The 17,119-nt window shown below is 34.1% G+C and overlaps 2 protein-coding genes across 2 annotated transcripts; both read right to left on the reverse strand.

Annotated features, from left to right (window-relative positions):
- Positions 1 to 4,342: 4,342 nt before the first annotated feature.
- LOC110718456 (protein BASIC PENTACYSTEINE4-like) lies at positions 4,343 to 6,174 on the reverse strand. The gene has a single exon (XM_021897281.1). The coding sequence runs from the start codon at positions 5,343 to 5,345 to the stop codon at positions 4,551 to 4,553; it is 795 nt and encodes a 264-aa protein (XP_021752973.1). The 5' UTR covers positions 5,346 to 6,174; the 3' UTR covers positions 4,343 to 4,550.
- Positions 6,175 to 14,785: 8,611 nt separating this feature from the next.
- On the reverse strand, positions 14,786 to 16,821 carry LOC110718458 (protein BASIC PENTACYSTEINE4-like). Its single transcript, XM_021897282.1, has one exon. It carries the CDS (start codon positions 15,786 to 15,788, stop codon positions 14,994 to 14,996), a length of 795 nt encoding a protein of 264 aa, XP_021752974.1. The 5' UTR covers positions 15,789 to 16,821; the 3' UTR covers positions 14,786 to 14,993.
- Between the last annotated feature and the right edge of the window lie 298 nt (positions 16,822 to 17,119).

The following is a 17,119-nucleotide window of genomic DNA, read 5'->3' on the forward strand; positions in this document are numbered from 1 at the left end:
CCTGAGGACGAATTATTATTAGTATTCAGAACTTCATATAATATTGGGTATCCCGTTTTGTTAAAATTAATTTTCAAACCAGATTTTTGGGTGCAAAAATAACAGAATTATAAGACATTTATTATGAAGATTATAATTAATTTCATACGTAAGAAATGTTGGAAGTTCCTTCAAAAAAATTAAAAAGAAATGTTGGAGGTTTATCAAATTTTTTAGAAAAATCAAGTCTACATCTGCAATATTAAGTTGCCTCAGAATAATCAAAACTTATTCTTAACAATTAACTACTATGCATTATTGATAAAATTGCTTTCTTTAAATGATAAAAAATCAGATCTCAATGAGTTAAGGCACTACATGTTTTATTGACATGTTACCCTTATAAATTATCTACGACCCCGTAATCGCTTGCTTACGTAAACTCTGTAAAAGGTACGCTAATACTATTTGATGCACGATAATATCTCTACAGGAATATAGCTCATTTCCATCGGAAATACCTAATATTCTGTCGAAAAACTCATTTTCGACGTAATTCTATCAGAAAAAGTTGGACGGAAAAGACCTTGTTGGGAAAACATAATTTTCTGATTGAAATTCCGTCAAAAATGAGGTTAACGGGAGAAAAAGTCATCGGATAAAATTTCTTTTAACGGATAAATTCCGTTGAAAAGTTCTAATAGATTGGTTTCAATTGTATAAATCTGTCAAAAAATACTAAAAAATAAAACAACACCACCCCCATCCCCAAACCAAGTCCCCACCTGCCCAATCGTTGGACCACCCCCACCCAACTAGCTCCCAACCCACCACATCACCACTTTTATCCCAACCCACCTTCCATCCCCACCTAAACCCACCACCACCCACCCCTAATCCTAAGCCCATACCCAGACCCACCCCAAACACTAACCCCATACCACCACCACCTTACCCTAACGCTAAGCCCACCACAACCCAAAAAACAAAAAAAACTCACCACCCACGACCACGAACAGCCAAATCCACCAATGCAACACAAAAAGTTGCAAAAAAAAAAAAAAAAAAAAAAAAAAAACCTCAAAAACTAAAGGAAAAAAAAAAACACGTAAAAAGTTTTGTGTGAGAATATACTTGTCATTTGAAAAAAAAAACACTTTACAAACAATAATAAAATATGATGTTACAAATGAGCAAGCGAAAAAACAACGATGATATATCCGATATGAGCATTCAAAATTCATCTCCCGAAAGGAATAATATTCATCACTACTAACATCATCAACATTATACGGAGTAGATAAAAAAAACAAACAATTTTAGTTTTTTTAAGGAGATTATAAAATAGTTAAACGGATTGGGTCCGGAGATCCAGATTCGTTGTTTTCAATAGGTTCCGAATCCGATCGGATTCGTCGGGTCCAAAATTTGAAGACCCATATTAGTGAAAATTGGATTTGGATCCACGGATCCAGGTCGGGTCCAAGTCCACTGTCATCCTTACTTCAAAGTCTGCCACATCAGCTTTCCACTAACTTTTCAATACTTTTTTATTATTCAGATTCATACAAGATTTTCTCTAAATTCACATATTATTCCAAGACTCACTCCAGACTCATTTATCCTTTTTAAAATATATATTTTTTTTTTGTAAAATATCTTTAATTATTTTTTTAAAAATTATTGTAAACTTATTTTTCAATGACATTAAGTGATAGGATAACATACTTCTTTATATTTGCAACACGTTTTTTAGACTTGCAATGTTAGGAGCTTATTAGTGAAGGTAAATAAGGCATAATAATTTAACACAAAGATTAGAGAAGGATTAAACATTATGTGTAAAAATTATTTTGAATAATTTATCCATTTACAATATATAATTTAGATCTCAAAATACATGCTATAAGATTGTATTACAACTTACAAAGTAAGTAAATAAAAACGAAGGGAGTAAAAAACAAAAGTTCATGTTGTTTACAAATAAAAGTGATGGAAGTATTTTGTGACAAACTTTATAAGGAAAGCTGGAAAGCAGTGGAAGAATTTTAACGATGAATCAACGCACGACTAAACCGATTAATAAGCACATTTATAGAAGCCAATTAGGCGATTATTAGTACATACGAAGTACATTGGTAGTCCATTTGGACATTTAATTAAGAATTTAAGTAAAACATCAAAGAAATAGGTAGATAATCTAATTTATTAGTTGACTAATTCAAGGAGGATACATATCATTTTAGATTTTGTTTAATGTTTCCCTAAAAAGAATATTACGGTTATGAATGAAGCTAAGCTACTCTTTAACGTTATCCCATGACCAATTTTGCAAGTGGTACTCTTCCATAAGAGGCAAACCTTGTAACATCTCATCAAGATCAACGTTAGAAACACCACCATCACCATTATTGTCAAAATTATAACCAACATTAGCATTGCCTCCAAGGCATACACCACCGCCATCTCCGGCTCGTGAAGTAGCCACCACACGTGATTGTTGTTGTCGTTGTCGTTGTTGTTGTGGTTGTGGTTGCTGTAGTGGTGGTGGTGAACTACGCTTCCTCTCTTTTTGAAGAAAAGTATCGTAGGAAGTATTTCCTATCCATGCAACAGAAGAGTTAACACCCGTAAGACTTTGTACCATAGATTTGAAGTCCTTAGCTTCAACCTTGACACGACGGGTTTCGATAAGTGTTACCTTCGTAGGCCTAACACATTCACCATTTCCTTCCATAATAATCAAGCAAATACAAGTATTTTGTAAAACTTCTAATGCTTAGTATCTCTTTTTTCTTTGTTTTTTTCAGAGGTCAACAATATTTGCTAGGTATTTATATGGAGTAACATTTTATCGTAACGCGCGTGCAAGTTTGATTTGTCACATATATAAGCCGTAGTTTGAAATAGGGAAGACTTTGAAGTTGATGATGAATTGACCAAATTTTGGAAGATGAAGAATAAAAGAGGAAGAAGCTAGGTGATGATAAATGAGAGGAGTCTTCTATTGGTACATAACTATTCATGATTCAACAACCATGCAAGTTGAAATAAGGTTGAAAAGGCCAGCTTTTTTTTTTGGGTTTATTATCTAATATACTTGGTTGATATTTGTTGCTTCACACTAATCACTAGAACAGTAGTACGAGTTCCTATATATTTTTATGTTGCATGCAATGCTTGGATGATTGCCTGATTGGCCTTGGTTCAATCGTACAAGAAGGAGAAAATTCCCTCTCATAAAATAAATTTTAAGCCGTCTAAAATTATACGTAAATATACTTTTTTTCTTACAACAGAAATATATGCATACAACAAGGAGAAAATTCACCCTCATAAAGTGAAATTTAAGCCGTCTGAGATAATATATATATATATATATATATAACAGAAACATATGCATACATGCGACACTAAAAAGTAACGTGTTTTAGGACTTTTAGGAATATTATTCATGCAATCATGCTAATTGAGTTGTAAAGCTTGTGAGAGATTCGAACTTGATTTATTTAATGCGTGATCAAAACCCAACTTGAGTTGAGCTGACTTGAAACTTTAATATGTACAAGATGACGAGAGCAAGATTTAGCTTGACTTGAGAAGCTCGCGACAACTCGATATTTTTATTTTTATTTTTTAAAGATAAGTAAATATTGTTATGTTAAGTGCAAGTGTTAGCATTATTTGTTCCACATTGAAAAGAAGCGGACTATTTTTTTATTGTCAATTGATTTTAGGATGAAACCTCGCTTTGGGCTTTGGTAGTGAGTTTTTGGATCTCTCTCCCTAGTCACTCCCCCATTTGTTATAACAATAATCCCCCATTCGTTATAACAATAAGGCATGAAACAACCTAACTATGACACTTCCATCATGAGCGTATAGTTTTTGATGCTCTACCGCCAATACTACACACAAGGATTGATAAATCAATTTTTTTTTTTTTTTTAATGGAACATTCTTTCATTTGGACTTATTCAAAAAACAAAACAAATGACTGAATGAAGGCGGCCAAGTAGCTTTGAGACAACTAGTTATTCTAGCAAGAGGCAGGTACCTTCTTGCATAGTTAAACCGAGCGATGAATTGTATATTTTAGCTTTGAGCAAGAACAGTAGGGTGAATGATATAATCAAATTTTAATCGTCGTCTTTTCAAGAATCTCTTCATGTACCCGGCAGATTAAGGGAGGGGGCAGCGGATATGTTCACTGCCGCATGCATCTAGGCATATGACCAAAGCTTGCTTCGCACAAAAACTTCAGTTTCGAAATAAAGAAAACTTGCTTGCTAGTTGCTAACACTGCCCCATCCACACACTAAATTTCTAGTTGCATGCGAAATTACCACATCAAAGAGCCAAAAGTAGTCGGTTTATATCATCATTCATCCAGTTTTACGCAAAAAGGATCACTGCACTGATATGTACACTTCTTGATGGAGTACACTCAATGTACTCAAAAGTTAGGATGAAGCATTAAAAGCAAAATAAACCTCATATGGATTTGGGAGGAATATGAATCCTACTAGTTAAAATTAATATTATATTAGTACCTATGTCATTAGTCATCTCTATTTGATTGATATGTAGCGATTGGTGCCATGTTTAGACCAGCGATCCTTTAAATCCACAGGATTAGAGAAATCAAAACCCTCCGATGCTAGCCCACTTAGCAACTTTGAGAAGGCACTACCGCTCATTTTCCGACCACCCAAACGAGCAAATTTCTTGTTAGGGACAGGTGGGAGAGGATAAGCTGACATGGTGGTGGTACAGCAAGATGACTGCCAACCCCCGTTCCCCCACTTGTAACACTGCCGAAATACCCCCGTACATGAGCAACCAGGGGCTGGCATAATGGTGTCATCATAATCAACTCGATTCAAGCCCACATTTTGACCATCCCAGTCATTCTTCACCTTCAAGTGACCAGAAATCTGTTTCTCCCTCGGCTTCCTTGCACATCTCTTGCTCTCCTTCACCTTCTTTGTCTGAGGCAGCTTGTTACATTCAGATGGAACTGCAGTTCTACACAAAGCATCAAGTATTTGCATTTGTTGTGTGACGAAAGGGAGATCAGCCAACCTACTGGTTCCACATTGAACTCCAGGACTCAAGGGTTCCCTCATAGAGTTTTGAAGGGTATGGTAGGCATTGTTTCTTTCTGTAATAGCTTCATCACGTTCTTTGATTGCCAAGTTTCTCTGTGAGACTGCTAATTCTCGCTCTTCCAAGGCCTTTTTCTTTTCAAGCAAAGCTATTTTCATTTCCTCAACTGCAGCATCTCTCTCAGCCATGATGTTCAAAAGGTTCCTGTTCATATTCAAAGCATTCTGCTCCTTAATCTGATGCTGGTATGCAATCATATTCCACTGTAATAAAAAAGAGATGAGTGTAACAACAGCATTACTATTCAAAACTTGTATTCGTCCAAACTCTATTTTAAGGAGGGGAGACTGGAAACTTTTAAGAGCAAGAGAGATCTAGTTATGGTTGCTTACCGGAGAATGATCCCTGAAATTATCACACCTATGCCTTGCACCTCCTTGCTGCCCCCCAGCATCCATAGAATATCAATAAGCAAAGTTATTGCTAACCTGAAGTAATTTGTTTCAAGGAGGAAGCCAGATTTTGTTCCAGATTACTGATGCACACCAGCATTTTAAGAAGAAAATTAGATTCAAAATATTACAACAACAAAAGAACAAATCAGGAAGAAAACTTTGTATTTGCCAGATTTTCCACGTTGCATTGGCTTTAAAAAAAATAAATAAAAAAAACCTAACACCCTTATGGTGAGGGGCATCACGATTAAATTTCCAAGCAAGGGGCTGTGTTCAATACAGAGGAAAATATTTTAAGCAAATTTTACTCCTATGGAAAGTATAACTCTATGAAATTAGGTTACAAAACTACAACTTATATTGTTTGCTTCTTAGCTTCCTTGCCACATAAGATACATAGAAAAGGGAAAAGACTAAATGGAGCCATGGAGGGGAGGAACTAGGGAAAAAATCAGAAAAATGTGGCAATTCTTCCTTGAAAAAGGAAAATCGTTTTCACCGGAGGGAAGAAAAAATAAAAAACACTCAACCAAATCTAATGGTTGTCAACCCCATAAACTAAATGGAAGAATATGGGGAAACCAATTTTCCTATAAGAAATTTCCTCCCATCAACAGTCTAGTTGAGCGAGTTTTTTTTTCTTTTTTTCTTTTCTAGCCTACTAAATTATGCTTCAGTTGGGCATGCCATTTTTATTAAAGTGATACGGTCATGCTTCATCAAATTAACATCTCATGCTCATCTAATAAGAAACCTTAAAGCTATCTTAGACTATGTTCACTTGGTAAAGCAAACCAATGGCAACATATGGAGTAATCTTTAGACTCATTACGAATTATCACAGGACAGAGAACTTCAACATGTTAGACATTACTTACACTTAAATGATGTAATTCTAACATGTGGTCTTGAGCACCTGCTGTCAACTTTGATCCCTAATCTGATGCCTCAGTTGGCATAAGCAACAATAACTTTTGTTCTACCACTAGATATTGTATAGATTCAAAATGGCAAGAAAATTAAACAAAAGAATAGAGGTAGGCAACAGAAGCAATGACTTCATAAAAATGTTATTAAATATATGCCGGCCTTGCATATTAATTGCTTAAGTTCTTAAATCTTACTGTATACAAGCAATGACCACACTTTCCGGAAAAGAAATAACAAATTGACTTGAATTAGATGTCAAAAACAATAATCTTGTAACAACTAACTCATTTTTCTATTTTAAATATCAACCTCTTGCAAGTAAATTAGACTGCCATGATACTAGCTTCACATGTTTTGGTAACACAGTACAGAATCCAGGGACCTAGTAATCAGTGGAGACCAGTGTAATTATGAAACAGCTCAAAGAAAGCATGACACTGACGAATAGACATTGAGAAATTCATGGGAGTACTTGTTTTAAATCGCTAGGAAATAAAACAAGTCAAGGGAAAAACCAGATGAAAAACTCAGTACAAGATCGCAGATATCAGGGAGACAGGGACTATTACGACAGCAAATGATTTGGAGGGGGTAGGGGGGGGGGGGGGGGACATCTGTTTTGGACTCGATGAATCAATCAAATATCTCTTAGACTACAAAAGCTATCGGGCGTGAGGTGAAATAGTGGATCTTACCAATTTCATTGAAGAAACATTTCTGTCCAACTCAAACTTCGGAAAAAACGATTTCGTGATCAATGACCAACAAAATTCCTTTTTTATCCTAAATCTAATATGCAGAAACCAGCCAAAATTCTACTTTTCTTAAAATTGCAATTTCCACTCCAGTTAAAAAGACCTTATACACAAAGGCTGAGTAGTAGCAAAAGTTGTCAACTTTGTCATGCTCTAGAGTCTAGATCAGATTTTACCAACAACTAACAAGTTAATAAATTATTAAATTTACCTATTCATAACATCTTATTAAAATGAGGATGGGTTAATTTATAACCTAATATCTTGCAACCTCTCGACATAGAAATGTGCCCTATTAACATGGGACGGGTAAAATTAATCAGAGAACAGAACATTTAGTAGAAGAAAGAACTAGTCCAACAAAATTCGTTGTCAATAACATCAAATAAACATGCAAAAAAGCTAAAAAGGAAGAGCAATATATTGGCCAGTACTCCGCGTTTATCCGCCATTATTTTTGTGTTGTTCAACAAAAAGGAAGAGCAATGAATAACCGTATAGGCATATAGCCGTATAGGACTAGGGTATTACCTATACGAACGTAAGAAGGGTTTCTACTATATAGTTGTTATAGGGTACAACTATACGAACATAATGCAATATTATTATTATTATTATTATTATTAGGAAATTTTGATTTTTACCACCTTCAAATAACGACTTTATTGAATTTACCACCTCCAAAAAAAAAAAGATTTACTTTACCACCTTATAAAAAAATTAAACATCAGTTTTCCCACCTAAGCCTAACTCTGGTGACGAAAATCACCAGTGGGGTCCGTCATAACAGCTAGTTTTTGAAATTATCCCCAAATTCTCTCGATTTTCCTCCTATTTAAACAACCTTCTTCATTTCCACATCAAATTGTTGAAGATTGAATTTTTTTTTTTGCGATTTTCTTTACAAATCCTTAATTTGGGTAGTAAATGAGCCAAAGTTCATCTTATAATTTGCTTATAGCTTGGTTTTTGGTCTGATTTGTATCCTTAATGGCTTAAGGATTGCAAACAAAAACGTGTTTGATCTTATAAATACCGAATCCGTGGATAAGCAACAACAATTACTCGTACCTGAGCTGCTTCAATTTCTGTTTCCTGAACCTGATTGTTATATGACAGAGGTTTCAGAAAACAATCGGCGACGAAGAATATATTCGACTTCTGGAAAAAAATTGTTCTCGTAATTCGGAGGTAGTGTGACCATTTCTACTGCCAAATTTTCATTGAAGTTAATTGTATTTGAACACAATTACCATAATCTAACCCTAATTTTACTGCCTAATTGAAATATCAAAAACCCCCAAATTAATTTACACTTACATGAACCCTAATTATTTACAATATGAAATTGGGGTTGAATTAATAACAGAAAACATGCAATTTCAATTATACTTAGCAGTTGTAACATAATCACGCAAACAATTACAAAAAATTACAACAGAATTCATGAAAATTGCTTACCTTTTCGCTGTTTGTCGTCGAATTGTTCAATTGATTCAGGGCCGAGTACAATCTTCAATAATTTGATAATTTGAGGATGTGGGATTGTTAAGGATCACCCAAAATCAGAATTTGTGAAGAAAATGGCAAAAAAAACTTCAATCTTCACGAAATAGATGTAGAAATGAAGAAGTTAGGTTTAAATCAATGGGAAATCGGGAGAATTTGGGGATAATTTCAAAAACTAGCTGTTATGGCGGGCCCCTCTGGCGGTTTCCGTCACCGGAGTTAGGCTTAGGTGGGAAAACTGATGTTTAATTTTTTTATGAGGTGGTAAAGTAAATCTTTTTTTTTTGGAGGTGGTAAATTCAATAAAGTCGTTATTTGAAGGTGGTAAAAATCAAAATTTCCTTATTATTATTATTATTATTATTATTATTATTATTATTATTATTATTATTATTATTATCATCTATACTATTTATATTAAAGGGCGTTTCGAATCAAGTTCAAATGCCACGTGACACTCTCCCAACTTTATTTATTGGCTATTACTTTATGTCATTACACATCTAAAAATTTAGAAACACAATTTGTATAAGAATCAAACTCTTGACCACAAAGTTAATACAAACTCTAAATAAACCTGGTTCACACTAATTTATTGTGAACCACTAATATTAAAAAACACTATGGTTATTTTATTAATAAAAAATCACTATATCAAAATAAAGGTTATTACATTTAAATAAAAGTCATTGTGACATTATAAAATCTATATAAGAGGTTATTTTTTTTACAAGAAATTTTTAATATATTAGTGAATATGAATAATAAGGATTTCCTAAAAAAATACAAAAATATGAACAATAAAGGTCATTACGTCCAATATAACATTGCATTTCAAATCACACAATTTTTAATAAAGGTTACTATGGTAATAATAAGGTTATTATGTTAAAATGAGGGTCACTATGTTCAATATAACGTCAGTTGCGTGTAGAGGTGTCAATTCGGCTAAATGGGTCGGGTTTGAGTCGGGTTAACTCCGGTCAGGTTAATTTATTTAAAAAATATTATCATAAATAAAATTAATTTATTTAAAAAAAAAACATTATCCAATGTATGATTTTGCATAAAAAAAATGCTACGTGATTTGAATTTTTTTTGACGAGTAAGTGATTTAAAAATACTAATGTTTATATGAGTAATTTTTATATCTCAAATCTTTTTAAGTAATCATGCATCACATAACCTTCATCTAGTACTCGTAATAATAAAAAAGTTAGTACTTAGGGCATGTTCTGATTTATTGAACTGAGCTGAACTGAACTTAACTGAACTGAATTGAGCTGAACTGAACTAATTTAACTGTATATGAGAGAAGAAAATTAGGAATTGAACTGAACTGAACTGATCTGATCTGAATTATTTATGAGAGAAGGAAATTAGGAATTGAACTGAGCTAAACTAAACTGAATTAAATTGAAATTAAGCCGAAGAGAACAAGTCCTTAGTAACCCCTAATGTTTTTTTTTTCCACAGTGAATTGAGTCACAAAAATGATGAGATTCACTGTACTTTATGGTGTATCATTGGTAAGATGATATTTATAGTATTTCAATTAGCTACTCTACTCTACTCTTGATGAATTAATGATCACCTAAATACTATATTTAATTTTCTTCTAAGAAAATACACATGACATTTATTTTTTTATTTTATTTTTTGAGAAAGACGTCCCTGAGGACGAATTATTATTAGTATTCAGAACTTCATATAATATTGGGTATCCCGTTTTGTTAAAATTAATTTTCAAACCAGATTTTTGGGTGCAAAAATAACAGAATTATAAGACATTTATTATGAAGATTATAATTAATTTCATACGTAAGAAATGTTGGAAGTTCCTTCAAAAAAATTAAAAAGAAATGTTGGAAGTTCCTTCAAAAAAATTAAAAAGAAATGTTGGAGGTTTATCAAATTTTTTAGAAAAATCAAGTCTACATCTGCAATATTAAGTTGCCTCAGAATAATCAAAACTTATTCTTAACAATTAACTACTATGCATTATTGATAAAATTGCTTTCTTTAAATGATAAAAAATCAGATCTCAATGAGTTAAGGCACTACATGTTTTATTGACATGTTACCCTTATAAATTATCTACGACCCCGTAATCGCTTGCTTACGTAAACTCTGTAAAAGGTACGCTAATACTATTTGATGCACGATAATATCTCTACAGGAATATAGCTCATTTCCATCGGAAATACCTAATATTCTGTCGAAAAACTCATTTTCGACGTAATTCTATCAGAAAAAGTTGGACGGAAAAGACCTTGTTGGGAAAACATAATTTTCTGATTGAAATTCCGTCAAAAATGAGGTTAACGGGAGAAAAAGTCATCGGATAAAATTTCTTTTAACGGATAAATTCCGTTGAAAAGTTCTAATAGATTGGTTTCAATTGTATAAATCTGTCAAAAAATACTAAAAAATAAAACAACACCACCCCCATCCCCAAACCAAGTCCCCACCTGCCCAATCGTTGGACCACCCCCACCCAACTAGCTCCCAACCCACCACATCACCACTTTTATCCCAACCCACCTTCCATCCCCACCTAAACCCACCACCACCCACCCCTAATCCTAAGCCCATACCCAGACCCACCCCAAACACTAACCCCATACCACCACCACCTTACCCTAACGCTAAGCCCACCACAACCCAAAAAACAAAAAAACTCACCACCCACGACCACGAACAGCCAAATCCACCAATGCAACACAAAAAGTTGCAAAAAAAAAAAAAAAAAAAAAAAAACCTCAAAAACTAAAGGAAAAAAAAAACACGTAAAAAGTTTTGTGTGAGAATATACTTGTCATTTGAAAAAAAAAAAACACTTTACAAACAATAATAAAATATGATGTTACAAATGAGCAAGCGAAAAAACAACGATGATATATCCGATATGAGCATTCAAAATTCATCTCCCGAAAGGAATAATATTCATCACTACTAACATCATCAACATTATACGGAGTAGATAAAAAAAACAAACAATTTTAGTTTTTTTAAGGAGATTATAAAATAGTTAAACGGATTGGGTCCGGAGATCCAGATTCGTTGTTTTCAATAGGTTCCGAATCCGATCGGATTCGTCGGGTCCAAAATTTGAAGACCCATATTAGTGAAAATTGGATTTGGATCCACGGATCCAGGTCGGGTCCAAGTCCACTGTCATCCTTACTTCAAAGTCTGCCACATCAGCTTTCCACTAACTTTTCAATACTTTTTTATTATTCAGATTCATACAAGATTTTCTCTAAATTCACATATTATTCCAAGACTCACTCCAGACTCATTTATCCTTTTTAAAATATATATATTTTTTTTTTGTAAAATATCTTTAATTATTTTTTTAAAAATTATTGTAAACTTATTTTTCAATGACATTAAGTGTTAGGATAACATACTTCTTTATATTTGCAACACGTTTTTTAGACTTGCAATGTTAGGAGCTTATTAGTGAAGGTAAATAAGGCATAATAATTTAACACAAAGATTAGAGAAGGATTAAACATTATGTGTAAAAATTATTTTGAATAATTTATCCATTTACAATATATAATTTAGATCTCAAAATACATGCTATAAGATTGTATTACAACTAACAAAGTAAGTAAATAAAAACGAAGGGAGTAAAAAACAAAAGTTCATGTTGTTTACAAATAAAAGTGATGGAAGTATTTTGTGACAAACTTTATAAGGAAAGCTGGAAAGCAGTGGAAGAATTTTAACGATGAATCAACGCACGACTAAACCGATTAATAAGCACATTTATAGAAGCCAATTAGGCGATTATTAGTACATACGAAGTACATTGGTAGTCCATTTGGACATTTAATTAAGAATTTAAGTAAAACATCAAAGAAATAGGTAGATAATCTAATTTATTAGTTGACTAATTCAAGGAGGATACATATCATTTTAGATTTTGTTTAATGTTTCCCTAAAAAGAATATTACGGTTATGAATGAAGCTAAGCTACTCTTTAACGTTATCCCATGACCAATTTTGCAAGTGGTACTCTTCCATAAGAGGCAAACCTTGTAACATCTCATCAAGATCAACGTTAGAAACACCACCATCACCATTATTGTCAAAATTATAACCAACATTAGCATTGCCTCCAAGGCATACACCACCGCCATCTCCGGCTCGTGAAGTAGCCACCACACGTGATTGTTGTTGTCGTTGTCGTTGTTGTTGTGGTTGTGGTTGCTGTAGTGGTGGTGGTGAACTACGCTTCCTCTCTTTTTGAAGAAAAGTATCGTAGGAAGTATTTCCTATCCATGCAACAGAAGAGTTAACACCCGTAAGACTTTGTACCATAGATTTGAAGTCCTTAGCTTCAACCTTGACACGACGGGTTTCGATAAGTGTTACCTTCGTAGGCCTAACACATTCACCATTTCCTTCCATAATAATCAAGCAAATACAAGTATTTTGTAAAACTTCTAATGCTTAGTATCTCTTTTTTCTTTGTTTTTTTCAGAGGTCAACAATATTTGCTAGGTATTTATATGGAGTAACATTTTATCGTAACGCGCGTGCAAGTTTGATTTGTCACATATATAAGCCGTAGTTTGAAATAGGGAAGACTTTGAAGTTGATGATGAATTGACCAAATTTTGGAAGATGAAGAATAAAAGAGGAAGAAGCTAGGTGATGATAAATGAGAGGAGTCTTCTATTGGTACATAACTATTCATGATTCAACAACCATGCAAGTTGAAATAAGGTTGAAAAGGCCAGCTTTTTTTTTTGGGTTTATTATCTAATATACTTGGTTGATATTTGTTGCTTCACACTAATCACTAGAACAGTAGTACGAGTTCCTATATATTTTTATGTTGCATGCAATGCTTGGATGATTGCCTGATTGGCCTTGGTTCAATCGTACAAGAAGGAGAAAATTCCCTCTCATAAAATAAATTTTAAGCCGTCTAAAATTATACGTAAATATACTTTTTTTCTTACAACAGAAATATATGCATACAACAAGGAGAAAATTCACCCTCATAAAGTGAAATTTAAGCCGTCTGAGATAATATATATATATATATATATATAACAGAAACATATGCATACATGCGACACTAAAAAGTAACGTGTTTTAGGACTTTTAGGAATATTATTCATGCAATCATGCTAATTGAGTTGTAAAGCTTGTGAGAGATTCGAACTTGATTTATTTAATGCGTGATCAAAACCCAACTTGAGTTGAGCTGACTTGAAACTTTAATATGTACAAGATGACGAGAGCAAGATTTAGCTTGACTTGAGAAGCTCGCGACAACTCGATATTTTTATTTTTATTTTTTAAAGATAAGTAAATATTGTTATGTTAAGTGCAAGTGTTAGCATTATTTGTTCCACATTGAAAAGAAGCGGACTATTTTTTTATTGTCAATTGATTTTAGGATGAAACCTCGCTTTGGGCTTTGGTAGTGAGTTTTTGGATCTCTCTCCCTAGTCACTCCCCCATTTGTTATAACAATAATCCCCCATTCGTTATAACAATAAGGCATGAAACAACCTAACTATGACACTTCCATCATGAGCGTATAGTTTTTGATGCTCTACCGCCAATACTACACACAAGGATTGATAAATCAATTTTTTTTTTTTTTTTAATGGAACATTCTTTCATTTGGACTTATTCAAAAAACAAAACAAATGACTGAATGAAGGCGGCCAAGTAGCTTTGAGACAACTAGTTATTCTAGCAAGAGGCAGGTACCTTCTTGCATAGTTAAACCGAGCGATGAATTGTATATTTTAGCTTTGAGCAAGAACAGTAGGGTGAATGATATAATCAAATTTTAATCGTCGTCTTTTCAAGAATCTCTTCATGTACCCGGCAGATTAAGGGAGGGGGCAGCGGATATGTTCACTGCCGCATGCATCTAGGCATATGACCAAAGCTTGCTTCGCACAAAAACTTCAGTTTCGAAATAAAGAAAACTTGCTTGCTAGTTGCTAACACTGCCCCATCCACACACTAAATTTCTAGTTGCATGCGAAATTACCACATCAAAGAGCCAAAAGTAGTCGGTTTATATCATCATTCATCCAGTTTTACGCAAAAAGGATCACTGCACTGATATGTACACTTCTTGATGGAGTACACTCAATGTACTCAAAAGTTAGGATGAAGCATTAAAAGCAAAATAAACCTCATATGGATTTGGGAGGAATATGAATCCTACTAGTTAAAATTAATATTATATTAGTACCTATGTCATTAGTCATCTCTATTTGATTGATATGTAGCGATTGGTGCCATGTTTAGACCAGCGATCCTTTAAATCCACAGGATTAGAGAAATCAAAACCCTCCGATGCTAGCCCACTTAGCAACTTTGAGAAGGCACTACCGCTCATTTTCCGACCACCCAAACGAGCAAATTTCTTGTTAGGGACAGGTGGGAGAGGATAAGCTGACATGGTGGTGGTACAGCAAGATGACTGCCAACCCCCGTTCCCCCACTTGTAACACTGCCGAAATACCCCCGTACATGAGCAACCAGGGGCTGGCATAATGGTGTCATCATAATCAACTCGATTCAAGCCCACATTTTGACCATCCCAGTCATTCTTCACCTTCAAGTGACCAGAAATCTGTTTCTCCCTCGGCTTCCTTGCACATCTCTTGCTCTCCTTCACCTTCTTTGTCTGAGGCAGCTTGTTACATTCAGATGGAACTGCAGTTCTACACAAAGCATCAAGTATTTGCATTTGTTGTGTGACGAAAGGGAGATCAGCCAACCTACTGGTTCCACATTGAACTCCAGGACTCAAGGGTTCCCTCATAGAGTTTTGAAGGGTATGGTAGGCATTGTTTCTTTCTGTAATAGCTTCATCACGTTCTTTGATTGCCAAGTTTCTCTGTGAGACTGCTAATTCTCGCTCTTCCAAGGCCTTTTTCTTTTCAAGCAAAGCTATTTTCATTTCCTCAACTGCAGCATCTCTCTCAGCCATGATGTTCAAAAGGTTCCTGTTCATATTCAAAGCATTCTGCTCCTTAATCTGATGCTGGTATGCAATCATATTCCACTGTAATAAAAAAGAGATGAGTGTAACAACAGCATTACTATTCAAAACTTGTATTCGTCCAAACTCTATTTTAAGGAGGGGAGACTGGAAACTTTTAAGAGCAAGAGAGATCTAGTTATGGTTGCTTACCGGAGAATGATCCCTGAAATTATCACACCTATGCCTTGCACCTCCTTGCTGCCCCCCAGCATCCATAGAATATCAATAAGCAAAGTTATTGCTAACCTGAAGTAATTTGTTTCAAGGAGGAAGCCAGATTTTGTTCCAGATTACTGATGCACACCAGCATTTTAAGAAGAAAATTAGATTCAAAATATTACAACAACAAAAGAACAAATCAGGAAGAAAACTTTGTATTTGCCAGATTTTCCACGTTGCATTGGCTTTAAAAAAAATAAATAAAAAAAACCTAACACCCTTATGGTGAGGGGCATCACGATTAAATTTCCAAGCAAGGGGCTGTGTTCAATACAGAGGAAAATATTTTAAGCAAATTTTACTCCTATGGAAAGTATAACTCTATGAAATTAGGTTACAAAACTACAACTTATATTGTTTGCTTCTTAGCTTCCTTGCCACATAAGATACATAGAAAAGGGAAAAGACTAAATGGAGCCATGGAGGGGAGGAACTAGGGAAAAAATCAGAAAAATGTGGCAATTCTTCCTTGAAAAAGGAAAATCGTTTTCACCGGAGGGAAGAAAAAATAAAAAACACTCAACCAAATCTAATGGTTGTCAACCCCATAAACTAAATGGAAGAATATGGGGAAACCAATTTTCCTATAAGAAATTTCCTCCCATCAACAGTCTAGTTGAGCGAGTTTTTTTTTCTTTTTTCTTTTCTAGCCTACTAAATTATGCTTCAGTTGGGCATGCCATTTTTATTAAAGTGATACGGTCATGCTTCATCAAATTAACATCTCATGCTCATCTAATAAGAAACCTTAAAGCTATCTTAGACTATGTTCACTTGGTAAAGCAAACCAATGGCAACATATGGAGTAATCTTTAGACTCATTACGAATTATCACAGGACAGAGAACTTCAACATGTTAGACATTACTTACACTTAAATGATGTAATTCTAACATGTGGTCTTGAGCACCTGCTGTCAACTTTGATCCCTAATCTGATGCCTCAGTTGGCATAAGCAACAATAACTTTTGTTCTACCACTAGATATTGTATAGATTCAAAATGGCAAGAAAATTAAACAAAAGAATAGAGGTAGGCAACAGAAGCAATGACTTCATAAAAATGTTATTAAATATATGCCGGCCTTGCATATTAATTGCTTAAGTTCTTAAATCTTACTGTATACAAG

The sequence above is a fragment of the Chenopodium quinoa genome, unplaced genomic scaffold (genome assembly GCF_001683475.1).
Source record: "Chenopodium quinoa cultivar QQ74 unplaced genomic scaffold, ASM168347v1, whole genome shotgun sequence".
NCBI classification, from domain to species: Eukaryota; Viridiplantae; Streptophyta; class Magnoliopsida; order Caryophyllales; family Amaranthaceae; genus Chenopodium; species Chenopodium quinoa.

Excerpts from the sequence above, each read along its gene's own strand:
- LOC110718456 (XM_021897281.1), bottom strand. The coding sequence starts at position 5,345 with ATGATTGCATACCAGCATCAGATTAAGGAGCAGAATGCTTTGAATATG.
- LOC110718458 (XM_021897282.1), bottom strand. The coding sequence starts at position 15,788 with ATGATTGCATACCAGCATCAGATTAAGGAGCAGAATGCTTTGAATATG.